This window comes from Lemur catta, chromosome 2, assembly GCF_020740605.2.
Source record: "Lemur catta isolate mLemCat1 chromosome 2, mLemCat1.pri, whole genome shotgun sequence".
Taxonomy (NCBI): Eukaryota; Metazoa; Chordata; class Mammalia; order Primates; family Lemuridae; genus Lemur; species Lemur catta.
This window is the reverse complement of record NC_059129.1, coordinates 102,810,099-102,828,837: the sequence shown is the minus strand read 5'-3', so window position 1 is coordinate 102,828,837 and position 18,739 is coordinate 102,810,099. Positions and strand designations below refer to the sequence as shown.

General features: G+C 43.6%; 1 protein-coding gene across 2 annotated transcripts in view; it reads left to right on the top strand.

Moving 5' to 3' along the window:
• Positions 1-9,028: 9,028 nt before the first annotated feature.
• SLC22A16 (solute carrier family 22 member 16) overlaps positions 9,029-18,739 on the top strand; it is a 44,917-nt gene continuing 35,206 nt past the window's right edge. For both annotated transcript variants that reach the window (XM_045542287.1, XM_045542288.1), the window contains exon 1: positions 9,029-9,139. In XM_045542287.1, coding sequence (XP_045398243.1) covers positions 9,090-9,139 — 50 coding nt within the window. In that variant the 5' untranslated portion in view covers positions 9,029-9,089. The remainder of the gene's footprint in view (positions 9,140-18,739) is intronic.

Below are 18,739 nucleotides of genomic sequence, written 5' to 3'. Positions count from 1 at the left end.
CAATCAGAGTATTCCATGCCCCTAGCCAATCAGAGCGTTCTGCTCGCTCCCTCCCCACTCCTACCCTCAGCTTTCGTGACTAAAGAGCGAGTTTCTCTCTTCTTCGGAGTTGGGAATCTACACGGAGAGGCCGAGAGGAGGAGATGGAGAATGAGGGAGAAAGGGAGACCTGATGACATTGTCCCTCTGGATCCCACCGCTCGAGCAGCTAACTCCATGCACCTCAGGGCTTTCCCCACAGTGAGTCAAAAACGTCCATTTCTTACTTCAGCTTGTTTGAGTTAGGTCTTTTGTTTCTTGCAGCTGAAACGATGAAGACTCATACTGTCACCATTTTGATGGGGAAGTGACACCTGAGGGATAAGCGACTTGCCCAAGGTCTCACAGTTTTTAAGTGGTGGTGATAGAATTTTCAGCCGGGCAGCCCAAGCCCCGAGGCTGCGCTCCTCACGGTGCATCCCGAGGCCGCCCAGGAAGACGTACCCGGTGCTTCCTGTGTGCCAGGCACCGGCTGAGCACCACACGCCTTCCCTCGGCTCATCTGCTGCTGCCTCTCACTGGCCCTGGGCTTTCCCACATGTGAATCTCTACCTGGAACACACTCCCTGCCCCACCTCTGTCTGGCAGTATTTACTTATTTCCGAATCTTGGATCAAATGGCAAATCCTTCTGGAAGCCTTCAATACCACATGCAGCAGCAAGTACTTCCTCCCTGGAGTTTTCAGGCCTTTGATGTGAACACCTGGCCAGGTGGCTGTCTTTGAGGGCTCACGGCACAGGCACTAGTAGGCATTTCTTAGGGACGTTGGGGGACTGTTGGTTTGAAGTCACCAGATTTAGCTTCTAGTCATTTCGTTGGCCTATTTGCAAAACACCACACTTTTTGATAACAAATAGTGCCAGTTTCACGGTTCTTAGCAATGGCTTTGAGGTAAGATGGCTGGGTTTGAATCCGGCTCTGCAACACTTGAGCTTGGGCAACATTTGGCAGATTACTCATTCTCTCTGAGTCTCATTTTTCTTGTTTGAATATGAGAATGAGAGCAGTATTGATCTTAGAGAGTTGAGAGAAGTAAATGAGATAATAAATGTTAAGGACTTATCACAGTGTCTGGTACCATATATATTATTATTATTATTATTTTAAGGTAAGGGATTATATCTTAAACTCATTAAATGAAAAACCAAATCTTACAAATATCCACTCCTTTAAACCCTCTTCTAGTGTATAACAACTGACCAATTGCAGTTGATTGAGGAAGCTAAAGAGAATTGGAAGCAGCAGGATGGAAGGGAGGGACAGGGGAGGTGAGAGTCAGAAAATAAACACCCCTTTTAAGAAAGGCTGTCACAAGAGCAGTGCAGGTATTTAGGGGAGCAGAAACCAGGATTAGCTTTGTTCCTTAGATGGCCCACACTTCATACCTTACTTTGTCTTTTGTCAGTGGTTACTAGGTGAGATGGTCAATGACATAGACTGCATTGTTCATTTAGGAATTTTTCAGCATTTCCAGCTCAATTCTCCTCCTATGTGTGGATGTGAGGCCGTGGTGGTGCTGCCATGGTGGTTGTGGCAGCAGTGGCCACTCATTCAATACATATTTATTGATAATAGTGATATCAGACTGCACATGTATGTGTGTGTATATATATATATGTTCAGGGAGAAGAAAAATAAAACAGGCAGCATGGTAAGGGACTAGAGAGTGATAAGGACTGATATTTTAGGAAGAGCAGAGAAATCTCAAAAGAGGCAACATCTGAGTAGTGACCTGACTGAATTGAGGAAAAGAACTGTGTGGCTCTCTGGGGACACATTTTCAGGCAGAGGGAATAGCAAGTGTAAACATCCAGAGACTGGGGTGTATTTGCTGTGTTTGAGGATGAGCAAGGAGGTCAGTGTGGCTAGAATGGAGAAGTAGTGGAGAAAGAGTGCTAGGGGGTGAGTCAGAGGAGCAGCCAGAGCCATAGAAGGATTTTGAATTTTATTCTAAGCATGATAGGAAGCTGCTGAGTAAGGGAGTGACTTGATCTGGATTATATTTCTACAGAGCACTTCCCTGCTGTGTGGGGTGAGGGAGGTAGCAAGGAGAGCACTTAGGAGAGTATTGCTAATCCAGTCAAGAGATGATAGTTGTTTGGGCAAGAAGGTTAGCAACGGAGGTGGGGAGAAGTATGATAGAATCAGGCTCTATTATATAGGAAAAGCAACCAGAATTTTCTGATGGAAAAAAATGTGGAGTGTGAAAGCAAGAGAGGAGTAAAAGAAGATACCAAGAGTTTTAGTGTAAGTGACTGAGTGACAGTGGTGCCATTTACTGAGACAGGAAGTGCTGTAGAGGAGCAGGAGTGAGGATAGCTGTGGTAAGAGATGGCTTTTAGACATATGATGGAGATATGGAGAAGGTGGTAGTATTAATGAGTCTATGGTGCTGGAGTGAGGTCAGGTTGGACATATAAATCTGGGAGTCATCAGGGTATGTTTTGAAAACCTTAAGACTAATCCGTAAAGAACCAGATAGTAAGTGTTTTAGGCTTTGTGGGCCATCCAGTCTGTCACAACTAGTTAACTCTGCCATTGTAGCATAAAAGCAGCCCATGGATAATATACGAACGAATGATCATCACCATATTCTAATAAAACTTTATTTACAAAAGCAGGTAGTGGGTCAAATTTGGCCCATGGGCTGTAGTTTGCCAGATCTTGGACAAGATGATGATTACCTAGGGAGAGTAAAAAGAAAAGAGAACGTAGAGTCCTGGGGCACTCCAACATTTAGAAATTGAGAGGAGGAGAAGGTCTAAGAGACTGAGATATAGCAAGCAGCAAGGGAAGAGGAAAATAAAGAGATTGGGGTGGCATGGAAGCCAAGGAAGATGTTTCAAGAAGGACAAATCAATATTATGGTGCCAGTAAACATTGTGAAAGACTTGGAAATGGACCAAAAAAAAAATTACAGAACATTATCCTTCGGGATTATATTCACCTTTCATTGTCTTTGAGCTACTTTATAACTTTGTAAGTTGTAGAAAACTGATAATAATGCAAATGATTCTCTTATGTATAGAAATGAATTGTGTTCCTTGGAATGCAATTGATTGCATTGGTGGAATTGGTAGGATGCAGTTGCCTTATGGATAAACCAATTTTGCCACTACACTCATGCATTGCTTAATAACGTGGGTATGTTCTGATAGATGCATCATTAGGTGATTTCACTGTTGTGTGGACATCATAGAGTGAATTTACACAAACGTAGACAGTATAGTCTACTACACACCTACGTTATAGTACAGTTTATTGTTCCTAGGCTACAAAGCTGTACAGCATGTTACTGTATGGAATACTTTAGGCAATTGTATCACAATGGTAAGTTTTATGTATCTAAACATATCAAAATATAGAAAAGATACAATGAAAATACAGTATGAAAGATAAAAAATGGTGCACCAAATAGGGCACTTCCCATGAATGGAGCTTATGGGACTCGAAATTGCTCTGGGTGAGTCAGTGAGTGAGGGGTGAGTGAATGTGAAGGCCTAGGACATTACTGTACATTTCTGTAGACTTTATAAACACTGCATACATAGGTTACACTAAATTTATATAAAAAACTTTCTTTCTTCAATAATAAATTAAACTTAGTTTACTGTAACTTTTCTACTTTATAAACTTAACATTTTTAAAAACTTTCTGACCCTTCTAATAGCACTTAGCTTAAACCACACATTGTACAGAATATTTTCTTTCTTTATATCCTTGTTCTGTATCCTTATGGAATATATCTTATTCTGTATCCTTACTCTATAACCTCTTTTCTGTTTTTAAAATTTTTATATATATTTTTTTACTTTTAAAACTTTCTTGTTAAAAACTAAGAAACAAACACACACATTAGCCTAGGCCTACACAGAGTCCAGACCATCAATATCACTGTCTTCCACCTCTGTTTCTTGTCCCACTGGAAGGTCTTTAGGGGCAATAAGAAACATAGAGCTGTCATCTCCTATGATGACAATGCCTTCTTCTGGAATACATTCTGAAAGGCCTGCCTGAGACTGTTTTACGGTTAACTTTTTTTTAATAAGTAGGAGGAATACACTAAAATAATGATAAAAATATAGTATGGTAAATACATAGTCCAGTAAATAGCTGTTTATTATTATTATCAAGTACTGTGCACTGTACATAATTATATGTGTTATCCATTTATATGACTGACAGTGAAGTAGGTTTATTTATACCAGTATTACCACAAACACATGAATAATGCATTGTGCTAGAATGTTAGGATAGCTATGATGTCACTAGGCAATAGGAATTTTTCAGCTCCATTATAATCTTATAAGACCACCATCATTCAGTTCATTGTTAACTAAAACGTCATTATGTGGCACATGACTATATTTGTAAATTTATAGTAGCATTCCTTATTGTTTTTATATGTGAGGTTCATTGGCTTCTTTGAACTAGTTGTAACATCTTACTGGTTCCCTCATTAGTGAGTAAAATAAAATCACTGATGTATTCATTTTATATTTGTATACAAGTCATGATTTTACCTTTTAAAATTATTATTGTTTAACAGTGGAGATTGAGTAAAATGAAGATTAAGAATAGACCATTGAATTTGACAATATGGAGATCATGGTGACTTTGATAAGAACTATTTTGGAGTGGGATGAGTGAAAAATTTATTGGAGAAAATTGTATAAAGCTATAATAATAAAGACACATGGACACAGGGATAAATAAATAGACCAATGGAACAGATTTAGAGAGACTGGAACAAACCCACACATAAATAGAAACTTTATAGATCACAGAGGTGGCAATGCAGGAAAAGGATGGAGTATTCAATAAATGGTGCTGGGAAAATTTATCATCTATATGGAGAAAAACAAAATTGGATCTCTCCTTCAAACACATCAATCTGTTGCAGTGGATTTAAGAAAAGCCAGAGTCCAAAACTTTTAGAAGAAAATATAAGAGAAATTTTGTGGCCTTATGATAAATGAAGAATTTTTAAACAAGACACAAAATCAGAAACCATAAAGGAAAATATTTATGAATTTGACATCATTAAAATTAAAAAAATCACTTCTGATTGTCAAAGGACACCAAGAGAGATTGAAAATATAATTACTCATAACACTGAACTGACGAAGGATAGGTATCCAGATTCTGCAAAGAACACATACAAATCAATGTAAATAAAAAGAGCCTAATAGAGAAGTGTGTAAAAAAGTATGAACAAGAAACTCCCAAAAGAGAAAAATGATCAATGAACATATGAAGCGATGTACTACCTCAGTACTAGTTAGTGAAATGCAAATCAAAATCCTAATGTAATACTCTTTTACATCTCTCAAACTGACTAACTTTAAGAGACTGATAATTCAAGTATTGGCAGAGGTGTGGGGAAATTAGAACTTTTATATCCTCTTGGTTAGAAGGTAAATTGGTATAATGACTTTGGGGAGCAATTTGGCAATATTAAATAAAATTGATGTGCATACCCTACCTACAATGTAGCAACTCTACTCGTAGGTATATGCCTTAGAAAAACTCCCATATATGTGCATAGGGACCGTTTATAGTAGTATTGCTGTAGAAAATTTTGGCTATAATCTACATGTCCATCAATAAGAAAATGGTTAAGTAAATTGTGGTTTATTGGAACAATGGAATACTGTATAGCAATGAAAAAGAATAGATTAGAGCTACACATATCAATATGGATAAATTTCACAAATGTTCAGGGGAAAAAGTAAGTTGTGCAATACATGTATATACCTAGTTTCCAGTGTACAGATCTTGCACATTTTTGTCATATTTATCTTCAAGTATTTACATTTTTAGTGCCATCAAAAATGGTATTTTAAAAAATTTCAATTTCCAATTATTTCTTGCCAGTATATAGAAATACAGTCAACTGTTGTATATTAATCTTGTATCCTTCAGCTTTGCTAAAATCACCTTCTCTGGTAGCTTTTTATTTGTAGACTCCATCAGTTTTCTACATATATGATCATGTCATCTGTGAATGAAGACAGTGCTATTTCTTCCTTTCCAAGCTTGATGTCTTTTTTCCTCAACCTAATGCCCTGGTTAGAACCTGAGGCAAAGCTGAATAGAAGAGTGAGAGCAGACATCCTTGTTTTGTTCCTGATCTTAGGGAGAAAACATAGTCTTTCACATTAAGCATACTGTTAGGTATGGGATTTTTGTAGATGCCCTTTATGAGATTGAGGAAATTCCCTTCTAGTACTAGTTTGTGGAGTGTTTTTATTATAAAAGGGTGTTGGATTTTGTCATGTGCTTTTTCTGCATCTATTGAGATGATCATATGTTTTTTCACGTGTTCTGTTAATATGGTGAATTGTATTGCTTGATTTTCAGATGTTAAATCACTCTTACATTCTTGTGATAAATCTTAATTTAGTCATGATGCATTGTCCTTTTTATATAAAGATGCATCTAATTTGCTAAAATTTTATTAAGAGTTATTGCATCTACATTCATGAGGTATAATGGTCTGTAGTTTTCTTATAATATTTTTGCCTGGTTTTAGTATCAGGGTAGTGTTGATAGAGTGAGTTGGGGGGTATTTCTTCCTCCTCAATTACCTTTAACAGCTTGTGGACAACTGGTATTATTTCTGCTTTAAATGTTTGGCATAGGGTTTTTTTTGTTGGAAGGTTTTAAACTGCACATTCAATTTCTTTAATAGATGGAGGGCTAATTCTGCTTATCTGTAGCCTCAAAGCCCTTCATAGGTCTTCTTGAGTGAGTATTGACAGTTTGTATCTTTCAAGGAATTTGTCCATTTTATCTATGTTGTAGCATTTCTATCTGGTGTAATCAGAATAGCAGATAAAAGTTCAATTTCTCCATATCTTTTCCAGGTAACTCTCCCTTAGGTGCTTTGAAGCAATGTAGAGTCTTGACTGGTTCCCATGGGTCCCACCTTTCCTCCTAGGGTCAGCCCTTGACAAAACTACTCTTCACCACCCCTGTTATGCATGCCCACCACTTGTATCTCCCCAGAATCCCTCACCCAAAGGACTTAGGCTTCCTTAAGTCTCTCTAGTTAGCAGGAATCTACCTAATTAAAAAAATCCACTCCAAAGCCAGGTGCAGTGGCTCATGCCTATAATCCTAGCACTCTGGGAAGTGACAGTGGGAGGATTGCTTGGGCTCAGGAGTTTGAGACCAGCCTGAGCAAGAGTGAGACCTTGTCTCTACTAAAAATAGAAAAAATTAGCCGGGCATGGTGGCGCAAGCCTGTAGTCCCAGCTATTTGGGAGGCTGAGGCAGGAGGATCGCTTGAGCCCAGGAGTTTGAGGATGCTGTGAGCTAGGCTGATGCCACAACACTCGCCCGGGCAACAGAGTGAGACTTTGTTTCAAAAAAAAAAAAAATCCACTCCAAGTCGTTTATTACTTAATGGATTAATCCTTCCAGGAGTATTTGCACTTCAAAAGAAAATGTCTAGAGAGGATTATGCATAATAAAAATAACTAAATCTTCAATGGTGTTGTTTCAGGCTCTGAGACGAGGAGGGGAGGGAAGTACTTTGGGAAATGGGCTTTCCTCTCCTTTTCAAGTCTTATTCAAGTACAAATTTGTTCTTGTCACTCTTCTGCTTAAGACTCTATGCAGGCAGTTCTCTTTGCTTTTTGATTAAAGTAAAATTCTTGACACAGCCTTGCAAGATCCTGCCACTTCTCACAGTCATCAGAATCCACTTTATGCTCTAATTGGATCCCTGTTCTGGCCCTCAAACTGTTGGAATTCTCTGAGAAAGTAGTATTTGTGCTCAGATTTTAAGGATGAGGTGGAGAAGGGCAAAGGGCTTTGAGGCTCCAGAAGTGACCAAGAGAATGCAACCCTGTCCTCTAGGAGCTCGGGGTCTAGTGGCCATATAGTGTGCACACTGACAGTGGGGCCAATGACTTCCAGGCTGACTAGAGCAGCGCTCACCAACCTTTTTTGCACCAGGGACCAACCAGTTTCATGGAAGACAATTTTTCCACGGATGGGGGTGTGTGGGGAGGTGGAGCTCAGGCGGTGATGCGAGCCATGGGGAAAGGCTGTAAATACAAATGAAGCTTCGCTTGCTCACCCGCTGCTCATCTCATGCTGTGCCCCTCCCCCTGCCCCAATTTCCTAGGAAGAAAATTTTTCCACCGATGAGGGGGGTTGCGGAGCGGAGCTCTGCGGCCTGGTCCCTAACAGAGACTGCAGGGGGTTGGGGACCGCAAGACTAGAGGAGGGCACCTCGCAGTGGGCAGAGATGGAGAATGGCTTTTCTGCTTCAGCGTTGGGGACCGGCCATTGGACCTCTCTTCACAAAAGTTCATTCACCTACTTACTGCCTTCCGTCGAAAGGTTAACCCTTGTCTGGGTTGGGTATGTGCCAAACCTTGGACCACTTCAAAGCATGGCTTGGAAAGACTTGGTCTGCTCATTAAAAATCAGATTCCTGGACTCTATTCCAGGCAGGCCGAATCGTTTAAAACCAAGTACTGCAGTAGATTCTTGGGCATGACAATTTGAGAGCCATGGTTGGAAGGTGTGTCATTCTGAAGACTGTATGTTCTTGTGACCCTAAGACCCAGTCAAGCCGCTAACTGTCGCGTGACAACCTTTCCCGAGGCGCTGGGGCTTCCCTCGAGTGTGGCAACCGCGCGGACACCGTGCCCGGGGTCAGACGGGGCAGCAGGGAGGGCGGGGTAAGCGGCGGAGGTGGGGATGAGGGCACGCGTGCGACGGCAGGCTCTGGGGACCACAGCGCGCTAGGGAACCGGCCGCGGCAGCGGGGAGAAGACAAAGATGCCTGGGGAGACAGAGGCACTGAGCATCGGAGGGAGGAGGAACAGATTCTGGCCCCGCGCTCTGCCCGAGCCCTTTGACGCGCGGGGGCGCAGGAAGCCCGGGCGGGCGGGCGGCCACCCCGGGGCGCCGGCCGGGCGGGGGGGTTCGGAGCGGCCCGGCGCCCTCTGCGCGGGGCGGGGCGGGGCGCGGCGCTCTGCCCGCTGCCCCCGGCGCTCGGCGAACTCGGCGCCTAGTGCCCCGCCGCACCATGGCGTACAACTTCGAGCTGATTTTTGACCACGTGGGGCACTTCGGCAGGTAGGGAGCTGGGGGCGGGGAGGGCGAGCAGGAGCCACGCGGATGGAGGCGCCGGTGGGATCTGTTTCTTTCCGTTGCCGTGGGGTTCTCGCGCTGGCCCCGCGATCCTGAAACTCCACTCCCTACTTCCCCAGGGAAGTCGGGAGACCCGTGTCCAGACGCCTAGCCCGGAGCTGGGCTTGTCCTCTCGGACTCTGGCGGCGGGACCTTCCCCATCGCGAGCTGAGAGGCGCTGGGGCTCGCTTGGGGCGCGGTGGGTGCGGGGCCCTCCGGGCGCGCCTGCCGCGGGGCGGGTGGGGGACCTAGGGCGCGCTCTCCCGGGGAGCCCGAATCAGGTGGCTCTGCTGGAGGGGCCCGGCCGGTCACACGAGTGCCTGTTCCTACCCACATGTTTCTCCACAGTCTCCTTTTTCACTTCTCCGCCAACCGTCTCCTCTTTCACGTCCCCGGGCGAGCGCTGCCCCGCCCCGCGATGTAGGGTCTCCTCTGCGTCTGACCGGTATTCCCCGGGACAAGCGTTAGAGTTTGTTCCAGTTTATAGAAACCTAGTATGTGCCTGGTGCACTATGCCGGGTGCTAACGCACAGTTCTTCATTTGATGTCCACAGGACTCCTGCAAAAGAGGTGTTCGAATCCTTATTTTAGTGATTGAGAAACTGCGGCTGGTAGGGCCAAGAACCCACAGCCACTGTATGGTGGAACCTAGGTTTAATCTTTGTACACCCTCTTTTCATTTGTTAAATTGATTTAAAAAATCTTTTGAAAAATTATACATTCATTCATTTAAGACTCAAACACTCCTCAGTTTTGAGAGCAGAGGCAGTTGGGTATGGGGCCATACAATATGATGGCCAGAGATTTGGAGCTACGTCTGAATCCTGGTCTGCCACTTACTTCTGAAGTGATTCTGGGGATGCTTTGTGTCTCAGTTTACTATCCATAAAATGGGAACCATAATAATTCCTGCCTTACCTCCCTCCCTGGCTTAGTGAAGAGGTGATGTGGTGCTGTTCTTAAGGCGGGGGAGAGTGGTGAATGTCGGTTGTGATTCCCAGCGTCTGCAGAAAGGAAGCACTGGGCGGAGGGCGGAGGGCAGGAGTTTCCAGTTCTCCCCTGCTTCCTCCAGCTACCTGCATTATTGAAGGCTGAGTTGTGCCTGGCTCTGTCATAAGCTCTTGGGACGTGTTATCTCCTTTAGTCTTCTCTACAGTGCTATGAGATTGATTGTATCACCCTCATTTTACAGATGAGACCAGGGCTTCTGCCTAAGTCACAAATCTAGTAACAGCAGGGCAGAATTGAATGCCACTGGATGTCCATCATCTCCATAGCCCACACTCTTAACCATGATGCTCTCCTGAGCACAGTTAGGTGACAGCCCCAGGACTTGGCCAGGCCTTTTATGTATTATCTATCTCATTTTATCCTGGAAGCAGAATAGCATGGGGATTAAAAGATCAGCTCGGAGGTTGGATGTCCTATTCTGGCTCTATCACGTATTGAGGTTAACTATATGGTCTTGAGCATTTTGTTTACTACTTTCTCATCTGTAAAATGGGGATAAAAGTTCTACAAATATTTACAAATAATAGTAGCGAAAATGTTTATATGAGGACTCCACATGCAGTTTCTCATCCTCACAGTAACTCTGAGGTAGGAGGTACCTTACCCCTATGTTTTAGAGGTTAACTTAGGTAATTATATTAGTTGGTGTTTGGCTAAGGTGCCATATCAAAGAGATCACTCAATCCAATGTTTGTCCCTCTCCAGTAACTGTCAGGGCAGGATCTGTTCCATGAGGTCATCCAGGGACCCAGGCAGGTGGGGCAGCTCTGCCATCCACAGCCTGAAACTCTGTGTTGTCTGGGGTAGCTGCTAACCCACATGGTCAGACATAGCTTACCATGGTGGAGAAAGGGGTGAATGGATTTTGGGAGACATTTCTTAGCTGGGCACACTAACGTATGCAAAAGTCTTATTATTCAGTAAGTTCTCAATAACTCATGGCTATTAATGTTACCTGAGTCCCACACTGGTGGGCAGGGTTGACTTACGAAAGCAGTCGCAGGAGGGAAAAGGCTAAATAACCAGTGCTTACAACAGAAGTTGAAAACAGTGTGACTGTAACATGGTACCCCCATTTTCGCTCCGATATTTGCTCTAATTGGTCTCTTTATTGTTTGTAAATATAAAAGGAGGTTATTGTATGTGATTATTTAGTCTTCTCTTAAGGAAACAGTGCAAGTGTTAAGTAGAGAACCCCAATTTCTTCTCATGTCTCACTGAGTCATTTTTACAGTAAGGAAGCACTATTCTAATCACTTTAAAAGGAGAAAGCAGGATACCTAAGAAGAATTAAAAAGCCATTCCAGGACTTTATAATCTTTGTAAAGGAGAGAGTGATATGGTAGAATGCTAGGTGCCTAAGGGAATAGGGCTTGGTTTTTTCAAGAGGTTATCCTTGCAACAGGGAAAAGGAAGTTTGAATTGAAGGAGTTCTTAGGACCCTTCTAGCACATAAAAACATATTGAAGTTCCATAGACTTCATAGCTTAAGCCCCATGTGAGAAGAAATTGAGGAAACTGAGATTCAGGCTTCTGTGTTGGGAGAGTATAAGAACCTGGATCTCTGAGTTAATCGTCTTCAGATAAGGGAAGAGACGGTTTAAAATTTTTGGAACGTGGACCCTGTGGCTGACCCACATCTAGTGATGTAGGTAGGTTTTTTTTTTTTCAATGTATAAAGCCTTTTTGGCTCTTCTTTTTTGACTTTAGCTTAGGAACATCATGACAGCTATCACTTATATACACCTATTATGCACCATAGTGCTTTCCATGTATTAACTCACTTCATTCGCACAACAGCCCATTGATCAGATGAGGAAACTGAGGCACAGAAAGAGTAAGGATCTTGCCTATGGTCCCAGGTGGTAAGTGATAGAGCCAAGATCTGGGCCATGGCAGTCTGGCTCCAGAGTTCATGCTCTTAACCACGGTGAGCTCCACTAATTATTCAGCTTTATAGAGGATGATATAAATCTAGGACTGAAGGCAGTCTTCTTAACCTGTCACCCAGACTGCATGGGCCCATTTCCTGGGCGTTCTGGTCATCTTTGCTTTTCTTCACCTCTGGGGTTTTTTTTTTTTGCTATTCTGTCTGTGTGATTCTTTTTCCATTAATGTGGACATAAGAGTGTGCTGTGTCTATAAGTCTGTTGTCCTGGAGGGGCCCTCGTGGGTACAGGGATGATGCCTCTGAGTAACAACAATATTTATAAAGGAGAGAGTGATATGTTAGAATGCTAGGTGCCTAAGGAAATAGGGTTTTGTTTTATCAAGAGGTTATCCTTGCAACAGGGAAGGGGAAGTTTCAACTGAAGGAGTGCTTAGGACGTTTCTAGCACATAGAAAGCATATTTATGTGAATTAGCATGGCTTATTTGGGTGCCACTTAGTGGTTTATTATTTCTGTGGTATAAAGTATGAGGGTGAGAGAGGGGGAGGCAGGAGGTAAGCTTATGATCATCCCGAGTACTTTTGTATGTCATGCTATAGAGTTTGGGCCTTAGGAAGATCACTTTGCAGAGCAGAGGGTGCATTGGAGGGGCAGGAGGTGGGGCAGAAAGCCTATGAAGACCTAGGTAAGAGCTTAGGAGAGAGGTGATGGGGGTCTGGACCAAGGAAGTGGTAGTGTGGGCTGGGAAGACTGGCTAGCATTAACAAGGAGCATTGATGGGACTGCCTGGCCCTAAGGCATGAAGGAGAAGTGAGAGGGGCCACATGCTCCTCCCCCACCCCATGCCGTGTCCCAAGCCCCAGATTCTGGTTTGTGTGGGTGATGGTGTCCTAAACTCAGAAAATTACATTCCAGGTGGGGCAGGCTTGGAGCTTAGATACTGAGTTCAGTTTGAAACTCATTTAACTTGAATTCTTTGTGGGAATTGCAGGTCAAGACATCCGAGAGGTAATTGGATAAATAACTGTTGCTCAGGAAAGGTGCCTCCTTATCAATATGGATCAGTGGCCATCCAGGGCTGAAATCTGACTGGCAGGCACCTTATGGACAGATTTGGCTTGCCTTGGCACCTGTTCCAACCGCGTCTCAGCAGGGACGTTGGTGAATACCTTTCCCTCTCCCTGGGCCTTGCAGATAGAAAGCTTTTAAGTTGATATATTACATATATACAGAGAATTGTGCACCATAACTTGCAAAGTGATGAATCATCATAAAGTGAACACACCCGTGTTACCACCACCTAGATCATCTCTTCTCAAGCCTCTTCCCTTCCCCGCTCCCAAACTCACTACTGTCCTTATATCTAACCACCTGTTAGTTTTGCCTGATTCTAAGCTTTATATAAATGGAGTAAAAAAGCATGTACTCTTTGTCTGGCTTCTTTTGTTTGACATTGTGTTTGTGAGATTCACTCATATTGTATGTCATAGTAATTTGTTGATTTTTTTATTGTGTGGTATATCATGGCATGAATATTCTGCAGTTTATTCATTTACTGTCAACAGACATTTAGACTGCCCCCAGGTTGGGCTTATTATGAATTGTCTTTCTCGCATATGCCTTTTGAGGTACAGTTATGCATTGCTTAATGACAGGGATATTTCTGAGAAATGCTTTTTAGGCAGTTTTGTTGTGTGAACATCATAGAGTATATTTGCACAAACCTAGATGGCATAGCCCACTACACACCTATAGGCTATGTGGTACAGCCTATTGCTCCTGGGCTACAAACCTGTACAGCATGCTACTGTACTCAATACTGTAGACAACAGGAACATAATGATACGTATGTGTATCTAAACATAGAAAATGTGCAGTAAAATACAGTATTACAATTTTTTTTTTTTTTTGAGACAGGATCTTGCTCTGTCACCCAGGCTGGAGTGCAGTGGTATCATCATAGTTCACTGCAGCCCCTAGCCCCTGGATTCAAGTGAGCCTCTTGACTCAGCCTTTCTGAGTGTCTGGGACTACAGGCATGTACTACCACATCCAGCTAATTTTTAAATTTTTTGTAGAGACAGAGTCTCACTATGCTGCTCAGGCTGGTGTGGAACTTATGGCCTCAAGTGATCCTCCCATCTCAGCTTCCCAAAGTGCTAGGATTACAGGTGTGAGCCACCGCACCTGGCCCAGTATTATAATCTTATGGGACCACCATTGTATGTTGGGTCTGCTGTTGCCCTAAATGTCGTTAATGCATTTTATTGGGTATATACCTAGGAGATGTTGTCCCAGGGTGTGCACATGGTCAGCTACCAGGCAGTTTTGCAAAGGAGTTATAACAAGGCCGGGTGCGGTGGCTCACGCCTGTAATCCTAGCACTCTGGGAGGCTGAGGCGGGTGGACTGTTTGAGCTCAGGAGTTGGAGACCAGCCTGAGCAAGAGCAAGACCCCGTCTCTACTAAAAATAGAAAGAAATTATATGGACAACTAAAAATATATATAGAAAAAATTAGCCGGGCATGGTGGCACATGCCTGTAGTCCCAGCTACTCGGGAGGCTGAGGCAGGAGGGTTGCTTGAGCCCAGGGGTTTGAGGTTGCTGTGAGCTAGGCTGACGCCACAGCATCCTAGCCCAAACAACAGAGTGAGACCCTGTCTCAAAAAAAAAAAAAAAAAAAGGAGTTGTAACAAATGACACCCTCACAAGCTGTTAATGAGAGATCCAGTTGCTCCATGACAATTATTAAATATTTTGAATGTCAAAGCTTATATCGGTATATAGTTTAATGAGAGAACTAGATTTCCTGGGGCAATGTTTCCATTCATACCAGGGTCTCCTAGGAAGCTTTTTAGATTTGTAGAGTCTTAGACCCCACTTAGACTTCCTGAATCACAACCACTATGGGTGAGCCAGAAAAGACAAATCCGAGCTTCAGAGGCCTGCCAGGCTGGGTGCTGTGTTGGGGTGTGTGTGTGTCTGTGTGTGTGTGTGCACATGTGAGAGAGAATAGTTCTAGTGATAACTGTGGGGATCAGCTGGCTGGGGAAGGAACTGAGGCCAGGAAGGCAGCAATAAACTAGAGAAGCTAGTAGGATCCAAAGATTGGACACCTGGATGGTGCCGGCAATGGGGTCAGTGGGAAGGATATGGGAAGTAAGAGGGTGGAAGGTCATGGTCGGAATACAGAATGTGAACTTTTCAGTGCTGGGGCTGCTCCAGGTGATGAGAATAGTTAGGCAACAAACTCAAATGCTCCAGGTCAACTTTACACAAGCAAAACACATCTGCTGTTTGCAGGGCCTGTGTGGTAGTTTGCTGAGTTGAACTTTGGGGTTTGGAGTCAAAGAATTATAAATATATGTGTCATATATTTATGTTACCTTTCCAGTCCTATTCATATGGGATTGTTATTACAGAATGCCGCTTAAGCCCCCACACAGGATTTGGTTTCAAGAGGACCTGACACCCAAGGCCTTTATTGCCACAGTGTCTAGTTCACCACAAACCACACTGCAATGATCTGGACAGGGCGATTCTCAATCTGTTTTAGACCACAAGGATTCTCTTTTAGTGAAAAACTCCATGCTGCTCTTTCCCGCAGGCATCTCCTAGGCAGTATTTATACTTTTACCGTAATTTCTTTCACCAATCTCCTGCTGATGGACATTTAAGTTTTTTGTGTTTTGTAGTTATAGACAGTGCTGCAAATTAAATTTATAAATTGACTTTGGGAGAGTTGATATCTTTATGGAGTTGACTACTGGTTACTTTTAGGGAACTCAAGTTTTATTATTATTGAGGGCAGATAGCAATGCTCATTAGTCTAATATCTTACAGCAAAGTATAGACAGGTAGGTGCTTGATTTTACAAAAAATTGGTAAATATGAACAGTTTTCTTAAGGAAGATTAGCTTTCCACTTTACTTATATCAGTGATTTGCTAAGTAAAGATTTTTTTGGTCAGTAAAGTTCAGCTAGCCCACAAACTTTGAAGTATGTTGAATCGATTAAATGGGATAATGAGAGTGAAAGTGTTTTAACTTTAAAGTACGGTCAAACACAAGGTATTAGTATAATAGGAACAGTGACCCAGACAGTACTGAATAAGCTGTTACATACAGCACAGGCAGCAGGTGTAAATGGAGTGGGAAAGGGGAGAAATGACCTCCACTGTATAAGACAAGGCCCATCTAAAGTCTGCAAGATAGAAGCAGAATTGTTTGGATGGAATTGTGGGGTCGAGGAATCTCTATCAGAGATTCTTGCTAGCGATTATTCCTCCAGGCTGGAAAATACTCCTTGAACAAATGCCAGGAAAGGAAGAAACACCTCCTGAATGGGCAAGCCTGTTGCCTGGGGGCAGGTGACCCAACCAGCCATGCCAGGTGCTCACCCCGTGAGACCCCACCAGCACAGAGACCCAGAGCCTCCACAGTGACATGGCAGCTGGTGTGCGTGGCTCTGACCTGCAGGCATGAGGTGTCAGCACCACTCTTTCAACCCCTGGGGTCTTTGAGCCACAGCAACACAGGCCTGCCTTCTCAGTCTGCTGTCCTGCCTAGCCCCTCTGTATGGATGGACTGAGGCTGATTTCTGATCATTTTTCTTCTGGCAGGGGCACCTTTTCTGGAAAAACAGAGCTAGCTGCCATTAGCCCCAAGGACTCAAGCATCAAGGCTCCAAGCTCTTCTCTTGGCTGCTCATCACAAACAGACTCAGAATAGTAATTTGTGTGTTGTCCCTCTTGTAGTGTAGTTAGAAGGAAGCTATTTACTTTCTGCCTGAGCGTTTTTCTTCTCTGGACTAGCAACCAGGGGGAGTGCCAGATATAGAGTTCAACTTTGAAATTATGGCCAACATGAGCAGCCTGCGATGTCCTGATAGACACCACTCTTGAAATTGCTTCCATTTTACTTATTATTTCTCTGTGTGAAGTTCTACAAGAAGTGAGGAATGGTGGCCACATACTAGCCTGGCAGTTATCTGTATGGACCTGGGGAGTTGACTAGGTTGATAACTTTACAGCACCACTTCTGTGACTTTGCCTAGCATTGTCACTTGAGATAATCTCCAAAGTGGGGTGTGTTCCCCCAGTGGAGGGCAAAGATGATCCTTTCGAGTGCCATAAAAAATACCCATTTTAGGCCAGGCGCGGTGGCTCACGCCTGTAATCCTAGCACTCTGGGAGGCCGAGGCGGGTAGATCGCTCGAGGTCAGGAGTTCGAGACCAGCCTGAGCAAGAGCGAGACCCCGTCTCTACTAAAAAATAGAAAGAAATTATCTGGCCAACTAAAAATATATATATAGAAAAAAATTAGCCGGGCATGGTGGCACATGCCTGTAGTCCCAGCTACTCGGGAGGCTGAGGCAGTAGGATCGCTTGAGCCCAGGAGTTTGAGGTTGCTGTGAGCTAGGCTGACACCACGGCACTCTAGCCCGGGCAACAGAGTGAGACTCTGTCTCAAAAAACAGAAACAAAAACAAAAACCACCCATTTTATGTATAAATGCATGTGTAGAAGTAAATATATACATCTAGAAGTTTATATTTCAGTATGCATAATATGTGAATTTAGCATTATGTGCCGTGTGTGTGTGTGTGTGTGTGTGTGTGTATACGTATACACACACGTTCTACATCCGCTGGTGTTGCAGGAGATGCTAACGTGACTGAACCACAGTTGCTACTGTTAGGGCAGGTGTAGGTGGGCAGCATTAACCACAGGAAAAGAGGAGGGGGGCAAAAAGGAGGAGAACAATGAGCATTTAGAACCTAACCCGCAATGGCAGGAATTTGCAGTTAGGGACTTTTCCTGGCCAGCAGCATGCCCAAAACCTAGGAGCTCATGTCCAAAGGTGACCTCTTCCTCATTAACATACATAAACATGGTAAAAATCACACCCGCTAGCACCATGACAGTTTACAATACCATGACAATCCCTGGAAGTTACCCTATAAGGATAAAGTTGGGGAGTGCCCTTAGTTCTAAGAACTCTTCACCCTTTTCCCAGGAAAGTAATGAATATTCCACCCACCATTTAGCATATCATAAAGTGTAGACATAAAAGTAGAAGTGTGTTAAGACCCCAGTATCTTCTCCACTTATGGAGATAGACCCGTTTCCCTCAGGAAACGTATTTTGCTTTCTATTCTATGCTGACAAGCCTGCAATAAAAGCTGCTTGTGTGGAAGTGCTGGTGTCTGTCACCACTCCGTCACACTGGCTGGATTTGTAATTCCTTCAGGCCAGGAGCCAAAGAACTGGGGCAGCATCTTTAAAAAAATCAGCCATGACACTACCTTGATGGGACTTGAAGCCAACGTTTTTGGGAGACTTTTTTGTTATTGTTGGTTTGGTAGAGAAATAGAAAACATTCACCTGGTGTTCTTTTAAAAAAAAAATCAACATAAATAACAGAATGGAACTTCAGTTGCATCTTGTGGTCATAGAGGAGAAGGAAAATGGGGAGAGAAAATGTGTAAATGAGTGAGAATGGGAAAGGGGAAGCAAGTAGAAAAGATGGGACTGAGAGCCGCAGGCCTTGAAGGATAGAGGGGCCGAGAGGAGGCATTTGGTGGAGGGAAAAGGAGTGGAGAGGGAGGAGTAAGGAGCAGGCTGGACGGCAGGTCTCTGGGGT